Source organism: Petromyzon marinus, chromosome 78 (assembly GCF_048934315.1).
Source record: "Petromyzon marinus isolate PM22_M1 ecotype Great Lakes invasive population chromosome 78, UKy_Petmar_22M1.pri1.0, whole genome shotgun sequence".
Lineage (NCBI taxonomy): Eukaryota > Metazoa > Chordata > Hyperoartia > Petromyzontiformes > Petromyzontidae > Petromyzon > Petromyzon marinus.
The window spans coordinates 3,361,156-3,381,858 of record NC_133744.1 but is presented as its reverse complement, the minus strand read 5'-3'; the positions used below and the strand labels follow the sequence as shown (position 1 = coordinate 3,381,858).

Genomic DNA, 20,703 nt, shown 5'->3' with positions numbered 1-20,703 from the left:
TGAGTGTATGGAGCGAGTGAGCGAGTGAGTGGTGAGTGAGTGGTGAGTGAGTGAGTGGGTGTATGAGTGAGTGAGTGAGTGACTGAGTGAGTGAGTGACTGAGTGACTGAGTGAGTGAGTGTATGAGTAAGTGTGTGAGTGAGTGAGTGTAAGAGTGACTGAGTGAGTGAGTGTATGAGTGAGTGTATGAGTGAGTGTATGAGTGAGTGACTGAGTGACTGAGTGAGTGAGTAGGTGAGTGACTGAGTGAGTGAGTGAGTGGTGACTGAGTGAGTGAGTAGGTGAGTGAGTAGGTGAGTGAGTGAGTGAGTGGTGAGTGAGTGAGTGTATGAGTGAGTGTATGAGCGAGTAGGTGAGTGAGTAGGTGAGTGAGTGGTGAGTGAGTGGTGAGTGAGTGAGTGAGTGGTGAGTAGGTGAGTGAGTGACTGAGTGAGTGAGTGGTGAGTGACTGAGTGAGTGGTGAGTGAGTGTATGAGTGAGTAGTGAGCGAGTGAGTGAGTGTATGAGTGAGTGTATGAGTGAGTGAGTGACTGAGTGAGTGAGTGAGTGACTGAGTGAGTGAGTAGGTGAGTGAGTGAGTGTATGAGTGACTGACTGAGTGAGTAGGTGACTGACTGAGTGACTGACTGAGTGAGTAGGTGAGTGAGTAGGTGAGTAGGTGGTGACTGAGTGACTGACTGAGTGAGTAGGTGAGTGAGTAGGTGACTGAGTGAGTGAGTAGGTGACTGACTGACTGAGTGACTGAGTGAATGGTGACTGACTGAGTGACTGAGTGGTGAGTGAGTAGGTGAGTGAGTAGGCGAGCGAGTGGTGAGTGAGTAGGTGAGCGAGTGGTGAGCGAGTGGTGAGTGAGTGGTGAGTGAGTGGGTGAGTGAGTGGTGAGTGAGTGAGTGGTGAGTGAGTGGTGAGCGAGTGGTGAGTGAGTGGTGAGCGAGTGGTGAGCGAGTGGTGAGTGAGTGGTGAGTGAGTGAGTGGTGAGTGAGTGGTGAGTGAGTGGTGAGCGAGTGGTGAGTGAGTGGTGAGTGAGCGAGTGGTGAGTGAGTGGTGAGCGAGTGACTGAGTAGGTGAGTGAGTGGGTGAGTGAGTGGGTGAGTGAGTGGTGAGTGAGTGGGTGAGTGAGTGGTGAGCGAGTGGGTGGGTGAGTGAGTGAGTGAGTGGTGAGTGACTGACTGAGTGACTGAGTGACTGAGTGACTGAGTGGTGAGCGAGTGGTGAGCGAGTGGTGAGCGAGTGGTGAGTGAGTGGTGAGTGAGTAGGTGACTGACTGAGTGACTGAGTGGTGAGTGAGTAGGTGAGTGAGTGGTGAGTGAGTGGTGAGTGAGTGGTGAGTGAGTGGTGAGCGAGTGGTGAGTGGGTTGGTGAGTGAGTGGGTGGGTGGGTGAGTGAGTGGGTGGGTGGGTGAGTGGGTGGGTGGGTGAGTGGGTTGGTGAGTGAGTGAGTGAGTGGGTGGGTGGGTGAGTGGGTGAGTGGGTGAGTGGGTGGGTGGGTGAGTGAGTGAGTGGGTGGGTGAGTGAGTGGGTGAGTGAGTGGGTGGGTGAGTGGGTTGGTGAGTGAGTGACTGACTGAGTGAGTGAGTGAGTAGGTGAGTGAGTGGTGAGTGAGTGGTGAGCGAGTGGTGAGCGAGTGGTGAGCGAGTGGTGAGTGAGTGGTGAGTGCCACCTTCTCCGCGATGGAGTAAAGGACCTCATCCATCTTCATGCAGGTGGGGTCCCAGTCGTGGCCAAAGCGAATGACAAGGACACGGTCCTCCTCCGACAGGATGGCCTGGTCCACTTGCCAGCCATTGTGCAGGTGAGGGAGCATGTAGGACATCCTGCAGACACACGCACACAGGCGTGTGTGTACAGGTGTGTGTGTGTGTGTACAGGTGTGTGTGTGTGTGTACAGGTGTGTGTGTGTACAGGTGTGTGTGTACAGGTGTGTGTGTGTGTGTGTACAGGTGTGTGTGTGTACAGGTGTGTGTGTGTGTGTACAGGTGAGTGTGTGTACAGGTGTGTGTGTACAGGTGTGTGTGTGTACAGGTGTGTGTGTGTGTGTACAGGTGTGTGTGTACAGGTGTGTGTGTGTACAGGTGTGTGTGTGTGTGTGTGTACAGGTGTGTGTGTACAGGTGTGTGTGTACAGGTGTGTGTGTGTGTGTGTGTACAGGTGTGTGTGTGTACAGGTGTGTGTGTACAGGTGTGTGTGTACAGGTGTGTGTGTGTACAGGTGTGTGTGTGTGTACAGGTGTGTGTGTACAGGTGTGTGTGTGTACAGGTGTGTGTGTACAGGTGTGTGTGTGTGTGTACAGGTGTGTGTGTACAGGTGTGTGTGTGTGTGTACAGGTGTGTGTGTACAGGTGAGTGTGTGTGTGTGTACAGGTGTGTGTACAGGTGTGTGTGTGTGTACAGGTGTGTGTGTACAGGTGTGTGTGTACAGGTGTGTGTGTACAGGTGTGTGTGTGTGTGTACAGGTGTGTGTGTGTACAGGTGTGTGTGTGTACAGGTGTGTGTGTGTACAGGTGTGTGTGTGTGTGTGTACAGGTGTGTGTGTGTACAGGTGTGTGTGTACAGGTGTGTGTGTGTGTGTGTACAGGTGTGTGTGTGTACAGGTGTGTGTGTGTGTGTGTACAGGTGTGTGTGTGTGTGTGTACAGGTGTGTGTGTACAGGTGTGTGTGTGTGTGTACAGGTGTGTGTGTACAGGTGTGTGTGTGTACAGGTGTGTGTGTACAGGTGTGTGTGTGTACAGGTGTGTGTGTGTGTGTACAGGTGTGTGTGTACAGGTGTGTGTGTGTACAGGTGTGTGTGTGTGTGTGTTGTACAGGTGTGTGTGTACAGGTGTGTGTGTACAGGTGTGTGTGTACAGGTGTGTGTGTGTGTGTACAGGTGTGTGTGTGTACAGGTGTGTGTGTGTACAGGTGTGTGTGTGTACAGGTGTGTGTGTGTGTGTGTACAGGTGTGTGTGTGTACAGGTGTGTGTGTACAGGTGTGTGTGTGTGGTGTGTACAGGTGTGTGTGTGTACAGGTGTGTGTGTGTGTGTGTACAGGTGTGTGTGTGTGTGTGTACAGGTGTGTGTGTACAGGTGTGTGTGTGTGTGTACAGGTGTGTGTGTACAGGTGTGTGTGTGTACAGGTGTGTGTGTACAGGTGTGTGTGTACAGGTGTGTGTGTGTGTACAGGTGTGTGTGTGTGTACAGGTGAGTGTGTGTGTGTGTACAGGTGTGTGTACAGGTGAGTGTACAGGTGTGTGTAGTTGTGTGTGTGTACAGGTGTGTGTGTGTACAGGTGTGTGTGTACAGGTGAGTGTACAGGTGTGTGTGTGTGTACAGGTGTGTGTACAGACTCACCACACAGAGACCCACAGACTCACCACACAGAGACCCACAGACTCACCACACAGAGACCCACAGACTCACCACACAGACACCCACAGACTCACCACACAGAGACACACAGACTCACCACAGAGACCCATAGACTCACCACACAGAGACACCCACAGACTCACCACACAGAGACCCACAGACTCACCACACACAGAGACCCACAGACTCACCACACAGAGACCCACAGACTCACCACATAGAGACCGATAGACTCATCACACAGAGACCCATAGACTCACCACACAGAGACCATAGACTCACCACACAGAGACCCACAAACTCACTACACAGAGACCCACAGACTCACCACACAGAGACCCATAGACTCACCACACATAGACCCACAGAATCACCACATAGAGACCGATAGACTCATCACACAGAGACCCATAGACTCACCACACAGAGACCATAGACTCACCACACAGAGACCCACAAACTCACTACACAGAGACCCATAGACTCACCACACAGAGACCCACAAACTCACCACACAGAGACTCACAGACTCACCACAAAGAGACCCACAGACTCACCACACAGAGACCCACAGACTCACCACACAGAGACCCACAGACTCACCACACAGAGACCCACAGACTCACCACACAGAGACCCACAGACTCACCACACAGAGACCCACAGACTCACCACACAGAGACCCACAGACTCACCACACAGAGACCCACAGACTCACCACACAGAGACCCACAGACTCACCACACAGAGACCCACAGACTCACCACACAGAAACCCATAGACTCAACACACAGAGTCACACAGACTCACCACACAGAGACCCACAGACTCACCACACACAGACACCCACAGACTCACCACACACTCACCACACCCACACACACACTCACCACACACACTCACCACACCCACACACTCACCACACCCACACACTCACCACACACACTCACCACACCCATCTAAAACCACCACTCAACCTCTCCCTGCTGCGGCACAACTCGACCGAATCCCGGGCAGCCCCTTCCAGGCAAGCCCGGGGGGGGCCCCGACCCGACTAGGCCTCGACACGCGTCAGTCACTTCACGGTGCTGCTATGGGACCGTGGAGATTCTGCGGTGATGGCGGTGATGTTCATGGGGGTCCTGAGCCCCCACATCAACATCATCTCGCTCCAGAGATTCACCTACCCCCACCCCCCACCCCACCTTATCACCCTGCGGTGCAAACGACCACATCCCGGCAGCCCCTTCCAGGCAAGCCGGGGGGGGGGCCCGACTCGACTAGGCCTCACCGAGTTCGGGTTAACTTAACGGTGCTGGCTATGGGGACCGTGGAGATTCGGTGATGTTGTTGTTGTTGATGGGGGGCCTACAGCCCCCCCCAACCCATCATCAACATCATCTCCCTCCAGAGATTCACCCGCACTGGGGAGTCGGACCTACCCCCCACCCCACCCACCTTATCACCCTGCGGTGCAAACGACCACATCCCGGGCAGCCCCTTCCAGGCAAGCCGGGGGGGGGGGGGCCCGACTCGACTAGGCCTCACCGAGTTCGGGTTAACTTAACGGTGCTGGCTATGGGGACCGTGGAGATTCGGTGATGTTGTTGATTGGTGGGGGTCTACAACCCCCCACCAATCATCGACATCATCTCCCTCCAGAGATCTCCCCTCCCCCCGGTACTGGAAGTCGAACCTGGAGTGGTTTGCTGATCGGTGGCGGGAGACGGCGTGAGGGTGGTGGTGGTGGTGGAGGGACCGCGGCGAAACGCGTCCAACGTTAGGAGGTAGTGGTGGTGGTGGAGGGACCGCGGCGAAAGGCGTCTAACGTTAGGGGGGTGTGGTGGTGGTGGAGGGACCGCGGCGAAACGCGTCCAACGTTCTGGGGTGGTGGAGGGACCGTGGCGAAGTGCAGCCAACGTTAAGGGATGGTGTTGGTGGAGGGACCGCGGCGAAGTGCAGCTAACAGGGTGGTGGTGGAGGGACCGCGGCGAAACGCGTCCGACGTTATAGGGGGTTGTGGAGGGACCGCGGCGAAGTGCAGCCAATGTTAGGGTGGTGGTGGAGGGTCCGCGGCATAACGCGTCCAACGTTATACGGGGAGGTGGTGGAGGGTCCGCGGCGAAGTGCAGCCAACGTTAAGGTGGTGGTGGAGGGTCCGCGGCAAAACGCGTCGAATGTTATAGGGGGTGGTGGAGGGACCGCGGCGAAGTACAGCCAACGTTAGGCGGGGGGGGGTGTGTGGTGGAGGGACCGCGGTGAAGTACAGCCAAACGGTAAGGTGGTGTTGGAGGGTCCGCGGCGAAACGCGTCCAACGTTAGGTGATGATGGTGGTGGTGGAGGGTCCGCGGCGAAACGTGTCCAACGTTACAGGGGGAGGTGGTGGAGGGACCGCGGCGAAGTGCAGCTAACGTTAGGGTGGTGGAGGGACCGCGGCGAAGTGCAGCCAATGTTGTGGGGCGGCGGCCCTATGCGGAAATGTTTTGATCACTTATCCCGGATTTCTTGATCACTTATCCACGATAAATTTGTTTCACTTATCCGGGAATTTTCTATCAATTATCCGGGAATTTTCTCTCTTAGCGGACCAATCAGAGCGCGCGACGCTGACACCCAGTAATTATTGTTCTTCACAATAATTAATTCTTGTAAAAAGTGACTAAAACAAACAGAAATTAATAATCATCGCGATCAACTTCGTCACATTGAGTCATTAAAATGTTCAAAATCATTAAGTTTTTTTTAAAGAGGTAAGATGAACCAATGGGGAGTGGGTTAACTGCTGACCAATCAAAACCCGGGGAAGCCCTTCACTACCCCCCCCACCCACCCCTTACACCGCTAGAAACCAATCAGAGCGCGCGTTGCTGCCGCGCAAGTAATTATTGTTAATAACAATAATTAATAACAATAACTAGTGTTTGTTAAAGTTAACAAACAACAAGAAATCATAAATCATCGCGATTGCCTCAGACATGATTAATAATTAAAATGGTATTCACTATCTTCATTTTAAAAAGTAAAATGAACCAATAGGGAGGAAACTAACTGGTAACCAATCACAGCCCCGGGCTAGTCCATCAACCCCTCACTCCTCCCGCGGACCAATCGGAGCGCGCGATGCTGTCGCCATAGGGGGTGGCGGTCTCCATGGTAACGGCCGCGTGTCTCTGTGTCTCTCTCTGTGTGTCTGTGTGTGTGTCTGTGTGTGTGCCTGTGTGTGTGTGTCTGTGTGTGTGTCTGTGTGTCTGTGTCTCTGTGTGTGTCTGTGTGTGTCTGTGTGTTTGTGTGTGTGTTTGTGTGTGTGTGTTTGTGTGTGTCTGTGTGTCTCTGTGTGTCTCTGTCTGTGTCTGTGTGTCTGTGTCTGTGTGTCTCTGTCTGTGTCTCTCTCTGTGTGTCTAACTAACTCTGTGTGTGTCTCTCTGTGTGTGTCTCTCTGTGACTCTGTGTCTCTCTGTGTGTCTCTGTCTGTGTCTCTCTGTGACTCTGTGTCTCTCTCTGTGTGTGTCTAACTAACTCTGTGTGTCTCTCTGTCTCTGTGTGTGTCTCTCTCTGTGTCTCTGTGTGTCTAACTAACTCTGTGTATGTTTCTCTGTGTGTGTCTCTCTGTGTGTGTGTCTCTCTCTGTGTCTCTCTGTCTCTCTGTGTCTCTCTCTGTCTGTCTAACTAACTCTGTGTGTGTTTCTCTGTGTCTCTCTGTGTGTGTGTCTCTCTCTGTGTGTCTAACTAACTGTGTGTGTCTCTCTCTGTCTCTCTGTGTGTCTCTCTCTGTGTGTGTCTCTCTGTGTCTCTATGTGTATCTCTGTGTCTCTCTGTGTGTGTGTCTAACTAACTCTGTGTGTGTCTCTGTGTCTCTCTGTGTGTATCTCTCTCTGTGTGTCTCTCTCTGTTCTCTGTCTCTCTCTGTGTCTCTGTGTGTGTCTCTCTGTGTCTCTGTGTGTGTGTCTCTGTGTGTGTCTAACTAACTGTGTGTGTCTCTGTGTCTCTGTGTGTGTGTCTTACTAACTCTGTTTGTGTCTCTGTGTCTCTCTGTGTGTGTCTAACTAACTCTGTGTGTGTCTCTTTGTGTCTCTGTCTGTGTCTCTCTGTGTGTGTCTCTGTGTCTCTCTCTGTGTCTCTCTGTGTGTGTCTAACTAACTCTGTGTGTGTGTCTCCCTCTGTGTGTCTCTCTCTGTGTGTCTAACTAACTCTGTGTCTCTCTCTGTGTCTCTCTGTGTGTGTGACTCTGTGTGTCTCTCTGTGTCTCTCTCTGTGTGTGTCTCTGTGTCTCTCTGTGTGTGTCTAACTAACTCTGTGTGTGTCTCTGTCTCTCTGTGTGTCTCTCTGTGTGTGTCTAACTAACTCTGTGTGTGTCTCTCTGTGTGTGTCTCTCTCTGTGTGTCTCTCTCTGTGTCTCTCTGTCTCTCTGTGTCTATCTGTGTGTGTCTCTCTGTGTGTGTGTGTCTCTCTGTCTCTCTGTGTGTGTCTCTCTCTGTGTGTCTCTCTCTGTGTGTCTAACTAACTCTGTGTGTGTGTTTCTCTGTGTCTCTCTGTGTGTGTCTCTCTCTGTGTGTCTAACTAACTGTGTGTGTGCCTCTCTCTGTCTCTCTGTGTGTCTCTCTCTGTGTGTGTCTCTCTGTCTCTGTGTGTATCTCTGTGTCTCTCTCTGTGTGTGTCTAACTAACTCTGTGTGTCTCTCTGTCTCTGTGTGTGTCTCTCTGTGTCTCTGTGTGTGTCTAACTAACTCTGTGTGTGTGTCTCTCTGTGTGTGTCTCTCTCTGTGTGTGTGTCTCTCTGTCTCTCTGTGTGTGTCTCTCTGTGTGTCTCTCTCTGTGTCTCTGTCTCTCTGTGTCTCTCTCTGTGTGTCTAACTAACTCTGTGTGTGTGTTTCTCTGTCTCTCTCTGTGTGTCTCTCTCTGTGTGTCTAACTAACTGCGTGTGTCTCTCTCTGTCTCTCTGTGTGTCTCTCTCTGTGTGTGTCTCTCTGTGTCTCTGTGTGTATCTCTGTGTCTCTCTGTGTGTGTGTCTAACTAACTCTGTGTGTGTCTCTGTGTCTCTCTGTGTATCTCTCTCTGTGTGTCTCTCTCTGTGTCTCTGTCTCTCTCTGTGTCTCTGTGTGTGTGTCTCTGTGTGTGTGTCTCTGTGTGTCTCTGTGTGTGTCTAACTAACTGTGTGTGTGTCTCTGTGTCTCTCTGTGTGTGTCTAACTAACTCTGTGTGTATCTCTGTGTCTCTGTGTGTGTGTCTAACTAACTCTGTGTGTGTCTCTGTGTCTCTCTCTGTGTGTCTCTCTGTGTCTCTCTCTGTGTGTGTCTAACTAACTCTGTGTGTGTCTCTTTGTGTCTCTGTCTGTGTCTCTCTGTGTGTGTCTCTGTGTCTCTCTGTGTGTGTCTAACTAACTCTGTGTGTGTGTCTCTGTGTGTGTCTCCCTCTGTGTGTCTCTCTCTGTGTGTCTAACTAACTCTGTGTCTCTCTCTGTGTCTCTCTGTGTGTGTGACTCTGTGTGTCTCACTGTGTCTCTCTCTGTGTGTGTCTCTCTGTCTCTGTGTGTGTGTCTCTCTGTGTGTGTCTCTGTGTCTCTCTGTGTGTGTCTAACTAACTCTGTGTGTGTCTCTGTCTCTCTGTGTGTGTCTCTCTCTCTGTCTCTCTCTGTGTGTGTCTCTCTCTGTGTGTCTCTCTGTGTCTCTCTGTCTCTCTCTGTCTCTCTGTGTGTCTCTCTGTGTCTCTCTCTGTCTCTCTGTGTGTGTCTCTGTGTGTGTCTCTCTGTCTCTGTGTGTGTCTAACTAACTCTGTGTGTGTGTCTCTGTGTCTCTCTGTCTCTGTGTCACTCTGTGTGTGTGTGTCTCTGTGTGTCTCTGTCTCTGTGTCTCTGTGTGTGTCTAACAAACTCTGTGTGTGTCTCTGTGTCTCTCTGTCTCTGTGTCTCTGTGTCTGTGTGTGTGTGTGTGTCTCTGTGTCTCTCTGTCTCTGTGTCTCTTGGTGTGTGTCTAACTAACTCTGTGTGTGTCTCTGTGTGTGTCTCTGTGTGTGTGTGTCTCTGTGTCTCTCTGTCTCTGTGTCTCTGTGTGTGTGTGTCTCTGTGTCTCTCTGGCTCTGTGTCTCTTGGTGTGTGTCTAACTAACTCTGTGTGTGTCTCTGTGTGTGTCTCTGTGTCTCTCTGTGTGTGTCTAACTAACTCTGTGTGTGTGTCTCTGTGTCTCTCTGTCTCTGTGTCTCTCTGTGTGTGTCTCTCTCTCTCTGTGTGTGTCTCTGTGTCTCTCTGTCTCTGTGTCTCTCTGTGTGTGTCTCTCTCTCTGTGTGTGTGTCTCTGTGTCTCTCTGTCTCTGTGTCTCTGTATGTGTGTGTAACTAACTCTGTGTGTGTGTCTCTGTGTCTCTCTGTGTCTGTGTGTGTGTCTAACTAACTCTGTGTGTGTGTCTAACTAACTCTGTGTGTGTGTCTAACTGTCCCTGTCTAAGTAGAGGTTGCAGTCTTCACGATGAGTCCCAAGCACGTCGACTGGCTCCTGGCATCGGTGAGTGGGTGGGTGGGAGGGTGGGTGGGTGAGTGAGTGGGTGAGTGGGTGAGTGAGTGGGTGAGTGGGTGGGTGGGTGGGTGAGTGAGTGGGTGGGTGAGTGAGTGGGTGGGTGAGTGGGTGGGTGGGTGGGTGAGTGAGTGGGTGAGTGAGTGGGTGAGTGAGTGGGTGAGTGGGTGGGTGGGTGGGTGAGTGAGTGGGAGGGTGGGTGGGTGAGTGAGTGGGTGGGTGAGTGGGTGAGTGAGTGGGTGGGTGGGTGAGTGGGTGGGTGGGTGAGTGAGTGGGAGGGTGGGTGGGTGAGTGAGTGGGTGGGTGAGTGGGTGAGTGGGTGAGTGGGAGGGTGGGTGGGTGAGTGGGTGGGTGAGTGAGTGGGTGAGTGAGTGGGAGGGTGGGTGGGTGAGTGGTTGAGTGAGTGAGTGGGTGAGTGGGTGAGTGAGTGAGTGGGTGAGTGGGTGGGTGAGTGGGTGAGTGGGTGAGTGGGTGGGTGGGTGGTGAGTGAGTGAGTGGGTGAGTGAGTGAGTGGGTGAGTGAGTGAGTGGTTGAGTGAGTGAGTGGGTGAGTGAGTGGGTGAGTGAGTGAGTGGGTGAGTGGGTGAGTGGGTGGGTGAGTGGGTGAGTGGGTGGGTGAGTGGGTGGGTGAGTGGGTGGGTGAGTGGGTGGGTGGGTGAGTGGGTGGGTGAGTGGGTGGGTGGGTGAGTGAGTGAGTGGGTGAGTGGGTGGGTGGGTGAGTGAGTGAGTGGGTGAGTGAGTGGGTGGGTGAGTGAGTGGGTGAGTGGGTGGGTGGGTGAGTGGGTGGGTGAGTGGGTGAGTGGGTGGGTGGGTGAGTGGGTGGGTGAGTGGGTGGGTGAGTGGGTGGGTGGGTGAGTGGGTGGGTGAGTGGGTGGGTGGGTGAGTGGGTGGGTGGGTGAGTGGGTGGGTGGGTGAGTGAGTGGGTGAGTGGGTGGGTGGGTGAGTGAGTGAGTGGGTGAGTGAGTGGGTGGGTGGGTGAGTGGGTGGGTGGGTGAGTGGGTGGGTGGGTGAGTGAGTGGGTGGGTGGGTGAGTGGGTGGGTGAGTGAGTGGGTGAGTGGGTGAGTGGGTGGGTGAGTGAGTGGGTGAGTGAGTGAGTGGGTGAGTGAGTGAGTGGGTGAGTGGGTGAGTGAGTGAGTGGGTGAGTGAGTGAGTGGGTGAGTGAGTGAGTGGGTGAGTGGGTGGGTGAGTGGGTGGGTGAGTGGGTGGGTGAGTGGGTGGGTGAGTGGGTGGGTGAGTGAGTGGGTGGGTGGGTGAGTGGGTGGGTGAGTGGGTGAGTGAGTGAGTGGGTGAGTGAGTGACTCTGGAGCCTGTACACAAAGAGAGCCCTGCAGTGAATATAGATCCTGAAGTCTGTCTCTCTGTGGGTGGGTTAGTGAGTGGGTGGGTGGGTGAGTGGGTGAGTGGGTGGGTGAGTGAGTGGGTGGGTGAGTGAGTGGGTGGGTGAGTGAGTGGGTGGGTGAGTGGGAGGGTGGGTGGGTGAGTGAGTGGGTGGGTGAGTGGGTGAGTGAGTGAGTGGGTGAGTGAGTGAGTGGGTGGGTGAGTGAGTGGGTGGGTGGGTGAGTGGGTGGGTGAGTGGGTGAGTGGGTGGGTGGGTGAGTGAGTGGGTGGGTGGGTGAGTGGGTGAGTGAGTGGGAGGGTGGGTGAGTGAGTGGGTGGGTGGGTGAGTGGGTGGGTGAGTGGGTGGGTGGGTGAGTGGGTGAGTGGGTGGGTGAGTGGGTGGGTGAGTGGGTGAGTGAGTGGGTGGGTGGGTGAGTGGGTGAGTGAGTGAGTGGGTGGGTGGGTGAGTGGGTGGGTGAGTGAGTGGGTGAGTGAGTGGGAGGGTGGGTGAGTGAGTGGGTGGGTGGGTGAGTGGGTGGGTGAGTGGGTGGGTGAGTGGGTGAGTGAGTGGGTGGGTGGGTGAGTGGGTGGGTGAGTGGGTGGGTGGGTGAGTGGGTGAGTGGGTGGGTGAGTGGGTGGGTGAGTGAGTGGGTGAGTGGGTGAGTGGGTGGGTGGGTGAGTGGGTGAGTGGGTGGGTGAGTGGGTGGGTGGGTGAGTGGGTGAGTGGGTGGGTGAGTGGGTGGGTGAGTGGGTGAGTGAGTGAGTGGGTGAGTGAGTGGGTGAGTGGGTGAGTGAGTGGGTGGGTGAGTGGGTGAGTGGGTGAGTGGGTGGGTGAGTGGGTGGGTGAGTGGGTGGGTGGGTGAGTGGGTGAGTGGGTGGGTTAGTGAGTGGGTGGGTGAGTGGGTGGGTGGGTGAGTGAGTGAGTGGGTGGGTGGGTGAGTGGGTGAGTGGGTGGGTGGGTGAGTGGGTGAGTGAGTGGGTGGGTGAGTGGGTGGGTGGGTGAGTGGGTGAGTGGGTGAGTGGGTGGGTGGGTGAGTGAGTGGGTGGGTGGGTGAGTGAGTGGGTGGGTGAGTGGGTGGGTGGGTGAGTGGGTGGGTGGGTGAGTGAGTGGGTGGGTGGGTGAGTGAGTGGGTGGGTGGGTGAGTGGGTGAGTGGGTGGGTGAGTGGGTGGGTGAGTGAGTGGGTGAGTGGGTGAGTGGGTGGGTGGGTGAGTGGGTGAGTGGGTGGGTGAGTGGGTGGGTGGGTGAGTGGGTGAGTGGGTGGGTGAGTGGGTGGGTGAGTGGGTGAGTGAGTGAGTGGGTGGGTGAGTGGGTGAGTGGGTGGGTGAGTGGGTGGGTGAGTGGGTGAGTGGGTGAGTGGGTGGGTTAGTGAGTGGGTGGGTGAGTGGGTGGGTGGGTGAGTGGGTGAGTGGGTGAGTGGGTGGGTGGGTGAGTGGGTGAGTGGGTGGGTGGGTGAGTGGGTGAGTGAGTGGGTGGGTGAGTGGGTGGGTGGGTGAGTGGGTGAGTGGGTGAGTGGGTGGGTGGGTGAGTGAGTGGGTGGGTGGGTGAGTGGGTGGGTGGGTGAGTGGGTGGGTGGGTGAGTGAGTGGGTGGGTGGGTGAGTGAGTGGGTGGGTGGGTGAGTGGGTGGGTGGGTGAGTGGGTGGGTGGGTGAGTGAGTGGGTGGGTGGGTGAGTGGGTGGGTGGGTGAGTGGGTGGGTGGGTGAGTGAGTGGGTGAGTGGGTGGGTGGGTGAGTGGGTGGGTGAGTGAGTGGGTGAGTGAGTGGGAGGGTGGGTGGGTGAGTGAGTGGGTGGGTGAGTGAGTGGGTGGGTGGGTGAGTGGGTGGGTGAGTGGGTGAGTGGGTGGGTGGGTGAGTGAGTGGGTGAGTGGGTGGGTGGGTGAGTGGGTGGGTGAGTGGGTGAGTGAGTGGGAGGTCGGGTGGGTGAGTGAGTGGGTGGGTCAGTGAGTGGGTGGGTGGGTGAGTGGGTGGGTGAGTGGGTGAGTGGGTGGGTGGGTGGGTGAGTGGGTGGGTGAGTGGGTGGGTGGGTGAGTGAGTGGGTGAGTGGGTGGGTGGGTGGGTGAGTGGGTGGGTGAGTGAGTGGGTGAGTGAGTGGGAGGGTGGGTGGGTGAGTGAGTGGGTGGGTGAGTGAGTGGGTGGGTGGGTGAGTGGGTGGGTGAGTGGGTGAGTGGGTGGGTGGGTGAGTGAGTGGGTGAGTGGGTGGGTGGGTGAGTGGGTGGGTGAGTGGGTGAGTGAGTGGGAGGTCGGGTGGGTGAGTGAGTGGGTGGGTCAGTGAGTGGGTGGGTGGGTGAGTGGGTGGGTGAGTGGGTGAGTGGGTGGGTGGGTGGGTGAGTGAGTGGGTGAGTGGGTGGGTGGGTGGGTGAGTGGGTGGGTGGGTGAGTGGGTGAGTGAGTGAGTGGGTGGGTGGGTGAGTGGGTGGGTGAGTGAGTGGGTGAGTGAGTGGGAGGGTGGGTGAGTGAGTGGGTGGGTGGGTGAGTGGGTGGGTGAGTGGGTGGGTGGGTGGGTGAGTGGGTGAGTGGGTGGGTGAGTGGGTGGGTGAGTGGGTGGGTGAGTGGGTGAGTGAGTGGGTGGGTGGGTGAGTGGGTGGGTGAGTGGGTGGGTGGGTGAGTGGGTGAGTGGGTGGGTGAGTGGGTGGGTGAGTGGGTGAGTGAGTGGGTGGGTGGGTGGGTGAGTGAGTGGGTGGGTGGGTGAGTGGGTGAGTGAGTGGGTGGGTGAGTGGGTGAGTGAGTGATTGAGTCTGGAGCCTGTACACAAAGAGAGCCTTGCAGTGAATATAGATCCTGAACGCTGTCTCTCTGTGGGTGGGTTAGTGGGTGGGTGGGTGAGTGGGTGGGTGGGTGAGTGGGTGGGTGGGTGAGTGGGTGGGTGGGTGAGTGAGTGGGTGGGTGAGTGAGTGGGTGAGTGAGTGGGTGGTGAGTGAGTGGGTGGGTGAGTGAGTGAGTGGGTGGGTGAGTGAGTGAGTGAGTCTGGAGCCTGTACACAAAGAGAGCCCTGCAGTGAATCTATATAGATCCTGAAGTCTGTCTCTCTGTGGGTGGGTTAGTGGGTGAGTGAGTGGGTGAGTGAGTGAGTGGGTGGGTGAGTGAGTGAGTGGGTGGGTGAGTGAGTGGGTGGGTGAGTGGGTGGGTGGGTGAGTGGGTGGGTGGGTGGGTGAGTGCGTGGGTGGGTGAGTGGGTGAGTGGGTGGGTGAGTGGGTGGGTGGGTGGGTGAGTGAGTGGGTGGGTGAGTGAGTGGGTGAGTGAGTGGGTGAGTGGGTGGATGGGTGGGTGAGTGGGTGGATGGGTGGGTGAGTGGGTGGGTGGGTGAGTGGGTGAGTGGGTGCGTGGGTGAGTGAGTGAGTGGGTGGGTGAGTGGGTGAGTGAGTGAGTGGGTGAGTCTGGAGCGTGTACACAAAGAGAGCCCTGCAGTGAATATAGATCCTGAAGTCTGTCTCTCTGTGGGTGAGTGGGTGGGTGAGTGGGTGGGTGAGTGGGTGAGTGGGTGGGTGAGTGAGTGAGTGGGTGGGTGAGTGAGTGGGTGAGTGGGTGGGTGGGTGGGTGAGTGGGTGGGTGGGTGGGTGAGTGGGTGGGTGGGTGGGTGAGTGGGTGGGTGAGTGAGTGAGTGGGTTGGTGAGTGGGTGGGTGGGTGAGTGAGTGAGTGGGTGAGTGAGTGGGTGAGTGGGTGGGTGGGTGGGTGAGTGGGTGGGTGGGTGAGTGGGTGGGTGAGTGGGAGGGTGGGTGGGTGGATGGGTGAGTGAGTGGGTGGGTGAGTGGTTGGGTGGGTGGGTGAGTGAGTGGGTGGGTGAGTGGGTGAGTGAGTGGGTGGGTGAGTGAGTGAGTGGGTGAGTGGGTGGGTGAGTGGGTGAGTGAGTGGGTGGGTGAGTGAGTGAGTGGGTGAGTGAGTGAGTGGGTGAGTGAGTGAGTGGGTGAGTGGGTGAGTGGGTGGGTGGGTGGGTGAGTGAGTGAGTGGGTGAGTGAGTGGGTGAGTGAGTGGGTGAGTGAGTGAGTGGGTGAGTGGGTGAGTGAGTGAGTGGGTGAGTGAGTGGGTGAGTGAGTGGGTGAGTGGGTGAGTGAGTGAGTGGTTGGGTGAGTGAGTGGGTGGGTCAGTGGGTGTGTGAGTGAGTGAGTGAGTGGGTGAGTGAGTGAGTGGGTGAGTGAGTGAGTGGGTGAGTGAGTGGGTGGGTGAGTGAGTGGGTGAGTGAGTGGGAGGGTGGGTGGGTGAGTGGGTGGGTGAGTGGGTGAGTGAGTGGGTGAGTGAGTGGGAGGGTGGGTGGGTGAGTGGGTGGGTGGGTGAGTGGGTGAGTGGGTGAGTGAGTGGGTGGGTGGGTGAGTTAGTGGTTGGGTGAGTGGGTGAGTGAGTGGGTGGGTGAGTGAGTGAGTGGGTGAGTGGGTGGGTGAGTGGGTGAGTGAGTGGGTGGGTGAGTGAGTGGGTGAGTGAGTGAGTGGGTGAGTGAGTGAGTGGGTGGGTGAGTGAGTGAGTGGGAGGGTGAGTGAGTGAGTGGGTGGGTGGGTGAGTGGGTGAGTGAGTGAGTGGGTGAGTGAGTGGGTGGGTGAGTGAGTGGGTGAGTGAGTGGGTGAATGAGTGAGTGGGTGGGTGAGTGGGTGGGTGGGTGAGTGAGTGAGTGGGTGAGTGAGTGGGTGGGTGAGTGGGTGAGTGAGTGAGTGGGTGAGTGAGTTAGTGAGTGGGTGGGTGAGTGAGTGAGTGGGTGGGTGGGTGAGTGAGTGGGTGGGTGAGTGAGTGGGTGAGTGAGTGAGTGGGTGAGTGAGTGGGTGAGTGGGTGGGTGAGTGAGTGGGTGAGTGAGTGAGTGGGTGGGTGAGTGAGTGGGTGGGTGAGTGATGGGTGAGTGAGTGAGTGGGTGAGTGAGTGAGTGGGTGGGTGAGTGGGTGGGTGAGTGAGTGAGTGGGTGAGTGAGTGAGTGGGTGAGTGAGTGAGTGGGTGAGTGTGTGTAGCTGTGTAGCTGTAGCTGTGTGTAGCTGTGTGTGTAGCTGTGTGTAGCTGTTTGTGTGTGTAGCTGTGTGTGTAGCTGTGTGTGTAGCTGTGTCTACCTGTGTGTGTGTGTAGCTGTGTCTACCTGTCTGTGTAGCTGTGTGTGTGTAGCTGTGTGTACCTGTGTGTAGCTGTGTGTGTAGCTGTGTGTGTGTAGCTGTGTGTGTAGCTGTGTGTGTAGCTGTGTGTGTAGCTGTGTGTGTGTGTAGCTGTGTGTAGCTGTGTGTGTAGCTGTGTGTGTAGATGTGTGTAGCTGTGTGTGTGTGTAGCTGTGTGTGTAGCTGTGTGTGTGTAGCTGTGTGTGTAGCTGTGTGTGTGTAGCTGTGTGTGTAGCTGTGTGTGTAGCTGTGTGTGTAGCTGTGTGTGTGTGTAGCTGTGTGTGTAGCTGTGTGTGTAGCTGTGTGTGTGTGTAGCTGTGTGTGTAGCTGTGTGTGTGTAGCTGTGTGTAGCTGTGTGTGTAGCTGTGTGTAGCTGTGTGTGTAGCTGTGTGTGTAGCTGTGTGTAGCTGTGTGTGTGTGTAGCTGTGTGTAGCTGTGTGTGTGTAGCTGTGTGTGTAGCTGTGTGTAGCTGTGTGTGTAGCTGTGTGTAGCTGTGTGTGTGTAGCTGTGTGTGTGTGTAGCTGTGTGTAGCTGTGTGTGTGTAGCTGTGTGTAGCTGTAGCTGTGTGTGTAGCTGTGTGTGTGTGTGTGTAGCTGTGTGTGTCTCTCTGTGTGTGTAGCTGTGTGTGTAGCTGTGTGTAGCTGTGTGTAGCTGTGTGTGTGTAGCTGTGTGTAGTTGTGTGTGTGTGTAGCTGTGTGTGTAGCTGTGTGTGTGTAGCTGTGTGTGTAGCTGTGTGTAGCTGTGTGTGTAGCTGTGTGTGTGTGTAGCTGTATAGCTGTGTGTGTGTGTAGCTGTGTGTGTGTGTAGCTGTGTGTGTAGCTGTGTGTGTGTAGCTGTGTGTGTAGCTGTGTGTAGCTGTGTGTGTGTAGCTGTATAGCTGTGTGTGTGTGTGTAGCTGTGTGTAGCTGTGTGTGTGTAGCTGTGTGTGTAGCTGTGTGTAGCTGTGTGTGTAGCTGTGTGTGTGTGTAGCTGTGTGTGTGTAGCTGTGTGTGTGTGTAGCTGTGTGTGTAGCTGTGTGTGTAGCTGTATGTAGCTGTGTGTGTAGCTGTGTGTGTAGCTGTGTGTGTGTAGATGTGTGTGTGTGTAGCTGTGTATGTGTAGCTGTGTTTGTAGCTGTGTGTGTAGCTGTGTGTGTAGCTGTGTGTAGCTGTGTGTGTAGCTATGTGTAGCTGTGTGTGTAGCTGTGTGTAGCTGTGTGTAGCTGTGTGTGTAGCTGTGTGTGTGTGTAGCTGTGTGTGTGTAGCTGTGTGTGTAGCTGTGTGTGTAGCTGTGTGTGTGTGTAGCTGTGTGTAGCTGTGTGTAGCTGTGTGTGTAGCTGTGTATGTAGCTGTGTGTGGCTGTGTGTGTAGCTGTAGCTGTGAGTGTAGCTGTGTGTAGCTGTGTGTGTAGCTGTGTGTGTAGCTGTGTGTAGCTGTGTGTGTAGCTGTGTGTAGCTGTGTGTGTAGCTGTAGCTGTGTGTAGCTGTGTGTGTAGCTGTGTGTAGCTGTGTGTGTAGCTGTGTGTGTAGCTGTGTGTGTCTCTCTGTGTGTGTAGCTGTGTGTGTAGCTGTGTGTAGCTGTGTGTGTAGCTGTGTGTAGCTGTGTGTGTAGCTGTGTGTAGCTGTGTGTGTAGCTGTGTGTGTGTAGCTGTGTGTGTAGCTGTGTGTGTAGCTGTGTGTGTAGCTGTGTGTAGCTGTGTGTGTAGCTGTAGCTGTGTGTGTGTGTGTAGCTGTGTGTGTAGCTGTGTGTAGCTGTGTGTGTGTAGCTGTGTGTAGCTGTGTGTGTGTGTAGCTGTCTCACTGTGTGTGTAGCTGTGTGTAGCTGTGTGTGTGTGTAGCTGTGTGTAGCTGTGTGTGTAGCTGTGTGTAGGTGTAGCTGTGTGTGTAGCTGTGTGTGTAGCTGTGTAGCTGTGTGTGTAGTGTGTGTAGCTGTGTGTGTAGCTGTGTGTGTAGCTGTCTGTGTGTGTAGCTGTCTCACTGTGTGTGTAGCTGTGTGTAGCTGTGTGTGTGTGTAGCTGTGTGTGTAGCTGTGTGTAGGTGTAGCTGTGTGTGTAGCTCTGTGTGTAGCTGTAGCTGTGTGTGTGTCAATCACAGTTGCTGTTGGTCACCGTCTGCCTATCGTGGGTGTTTGTGATCTACGCTGGGCAAGTCGCCGCCCGGAAACAGCTACAAAGTTACCTGCAACAACCCTGACGCCTCAACACGAGTTGCCTGCAACTCAAGTTGCCTGCAACTCGATTTGCCTGCAACTCAAGTTGCAGGCAACTCGGGTTGCCTGCAACAACTCAAACCCTGACGTCTCAACATGGTGGCCTGCAACTCAAGTTGCCTGCAACTCAAGTCGCCTGCAACTCAAGTTGCCTGCAACTCAAGTTGCCTGCAACTCAAGTTGCCTGCAACTCAAGTTGCCTGCAACTCAAGTCGCCTGCAACTCAAGTCGCCTGCAACAACTCAAGTCGCCTGCAACTCAAGTTACCTGCAACCTAAGTCTCCTGCAATCCGAGTTGCCTGCAACCCGAGTTGCATGCAACCCCAAGTTGCATGCAACCCAAGAACCGGTCTCCAAATTCAGTGTCTCGTCAGCAACAAGTTGAATAAATGTTGGCAACCTCACGGAATCTTGTTTTGATCCACTCATCACTCACCACTCACTCACCCACTCACTCACCCACTCACTCACCCACTCACTCACTCACCCGCTCACCACCCACTCACTCACCCACTCACTCACCCACTCACTCACCCACTCACCACCCACTCACTCACCCACTCACTCACTCACCCACTCACCCACTCACTCACCCACTCACCACCCACTCACTCACTCACCCACTCACCCACTCACTCACTCACCCACTCACTCACCCACTCACTCACCCACTCACTCACCCACTCACTCACTCACCCACTCACTCACCCACTCACTCACTCACCCACCCACTCACTCACTCACCCACTCACTCACTCACCCACCCACTCACTCACCCACTCACTCACCCACTCACCACCCACTCACTCACTCACCCACTCACCCACTCACTCACTCACCCACTCACTCACCCACTCACTCACCCACTCACTCACTCACCCACTCACTCACTCACCCACTCACTCACCCACTCACTCACTCACCCACCCACCCACTCACTCACTCACCCACCCACTCACTCACCCACCCACTCACTCACCCACTCACTCACCCACTGTCTGCGTTAGGGGGGTGGGGGGCCCCCGGGGCCCCCCTCTCTTCCCCCAGCCAGTTGAACTAATACTACCGGTGTGAACGAGGTTTTAAAGCCGAGTGTACCAGCCCGCATTAGATGAAAGCGTCTCCTTTCAAACGCCCACCCCTCCCCCCCCCGTGCTATCGGCATGCCGGGAAAGAATTCCTCGTTTTAAAATGAAATTGACGGTCATTATGATTAATTTTTTTTTGGGGGGGGGGGGGTAGGTCCGGCCCAGCCCCCCCTCTTAACGATTTTAAAGATTCATTGCTTCAAAATGAGCAGATTTCAGCCAATAATAATTTCAACCATTCCGTTTTCACTTGCTGAGGGTTTAATTTGTTCCAATTGTCAGTCATTATTTTTTTGGGGGGGTCCGGCCCAGCCCCCCTTAACGATACATTGCCCCAAAATGAGCAGATTTCACTCAATAATAATTTCAACCATTCCGTTTTCACTTGCTGATGGTTTTTAATTTGCTCCAATTGTCGGTCATTATTTTTTTTGTGGAGGGGGGTCCGGCCCAGCCCCCCCTTAACGATTTTAAAGATTCATTGCCCCTAAATGAGCAGATTTCAGCCAATAAAGATTTCAACCATCCCATTTTCACTTGCCGATGGTTTTTAATTTGTTCCGAATTGTCAGTCAATTTTTTTGGGGGGTCCGGCCCAGCCCCCCTTAACGATGCATTGCTCCAAAATGAGCAGATTTCAGCCAATAAGGATTTCAACCATTCCGTTTTCACTTGCCGATTGTTTAATTTGTTCCAATTGTCAGTCATTATTTTTTTGGGGGGGTCCGGCCCAGCCCCCCTTAACGATACATTGCTCCAAAATGAGCAGATTTCACTCAATAAGGATTTCAACCATTCCGTTTTCACTTGCTGAGGGTTTAATTTGTTCCAATTGTCGGTCATTATTTTTTTGGGGGGGGTCCGGGCCAGCCCCCCTTAACGATACATTGCTCCAAAATGAGCAGATTTCACTCAATAACGATTTCAACCATTCCGTTTTCACTTGCCGATGGTTTTTAATTTGTTCCGAATTGTCAGTCAATTTTTTTGGGGGGTCCGGGCCAGCCCCCCTTAACGATACAATGCTCCAAAATGAGCAGATTTCACTCAATAACGATTTCAACCATTCCGTTTTCACTTGCCGAGGGTTTTTAATTTGTTCCGAATTGTCAGTCAATTTTTTTGGGGGGTCCGGGCCAGCCCCCCTTAACGATACAATGCTCCAAAATGAGCAGATTTCACTCAATAACGATTTCAACCATTCCGT

At 54.7% G+C, this 20,703-nt stretch overlaps 1 protein-coding gene and 1 long non-coding RNA gene across 3 annotated transcripts in view; one reads left to right on the top strand and one right to left on the bottom strand.

The window, feature by feature from the left end:
* Positions 1 to 5,179, bottom strand: part of LOC116938351 (thioredoxin-like protein 4A) — a 15,834-nt gene extending 10,655 nt beyond the window's left edge. Inside the window, exons 1-2 of one of the 2 annotated variants that reach the window (XM_076056840.1) lie at positions 5,040 to 5,179; positions 1,660 to 1,813 (exon numbers count right to left, since the gene is read on the bottom strand). In XM_076056840.1, the coding sequence (XP_075912955.1) occupies positions 1,660 to 1,812 (153 nt within the window). In that variant the 5' untranslated portion in view covers position 1,813; positions 5,040 to 5,179. Of the gene's footprint in view, positions 1 to 1,659; positions 1,814 to 4,634; positions 4,752 to 5,039 lie in introns of those variants that run through there. The other variant, XM_076056841.1, reaches the window with a different exon arrangement.
* A 1,185-nt stretch (positions 5,180 to 6,364) lies between these two features.
* Positions 6,365 to 18,812, top strand: LOC116938349 (uncharacterized). Its single transcript, XR_012930988.1, has 3 exons — positions 6,365 to 6,497; positions 9,784 to 9,836; positions 18,294 to 18,812. It is a non-coding gene; the product is annotated as an uncharacterized LOC116938349 (long non-coding RNA).
* The last annotated feature ends 1,891 nt before the right edge of the window (positions 18,813 to 20,703 follow it).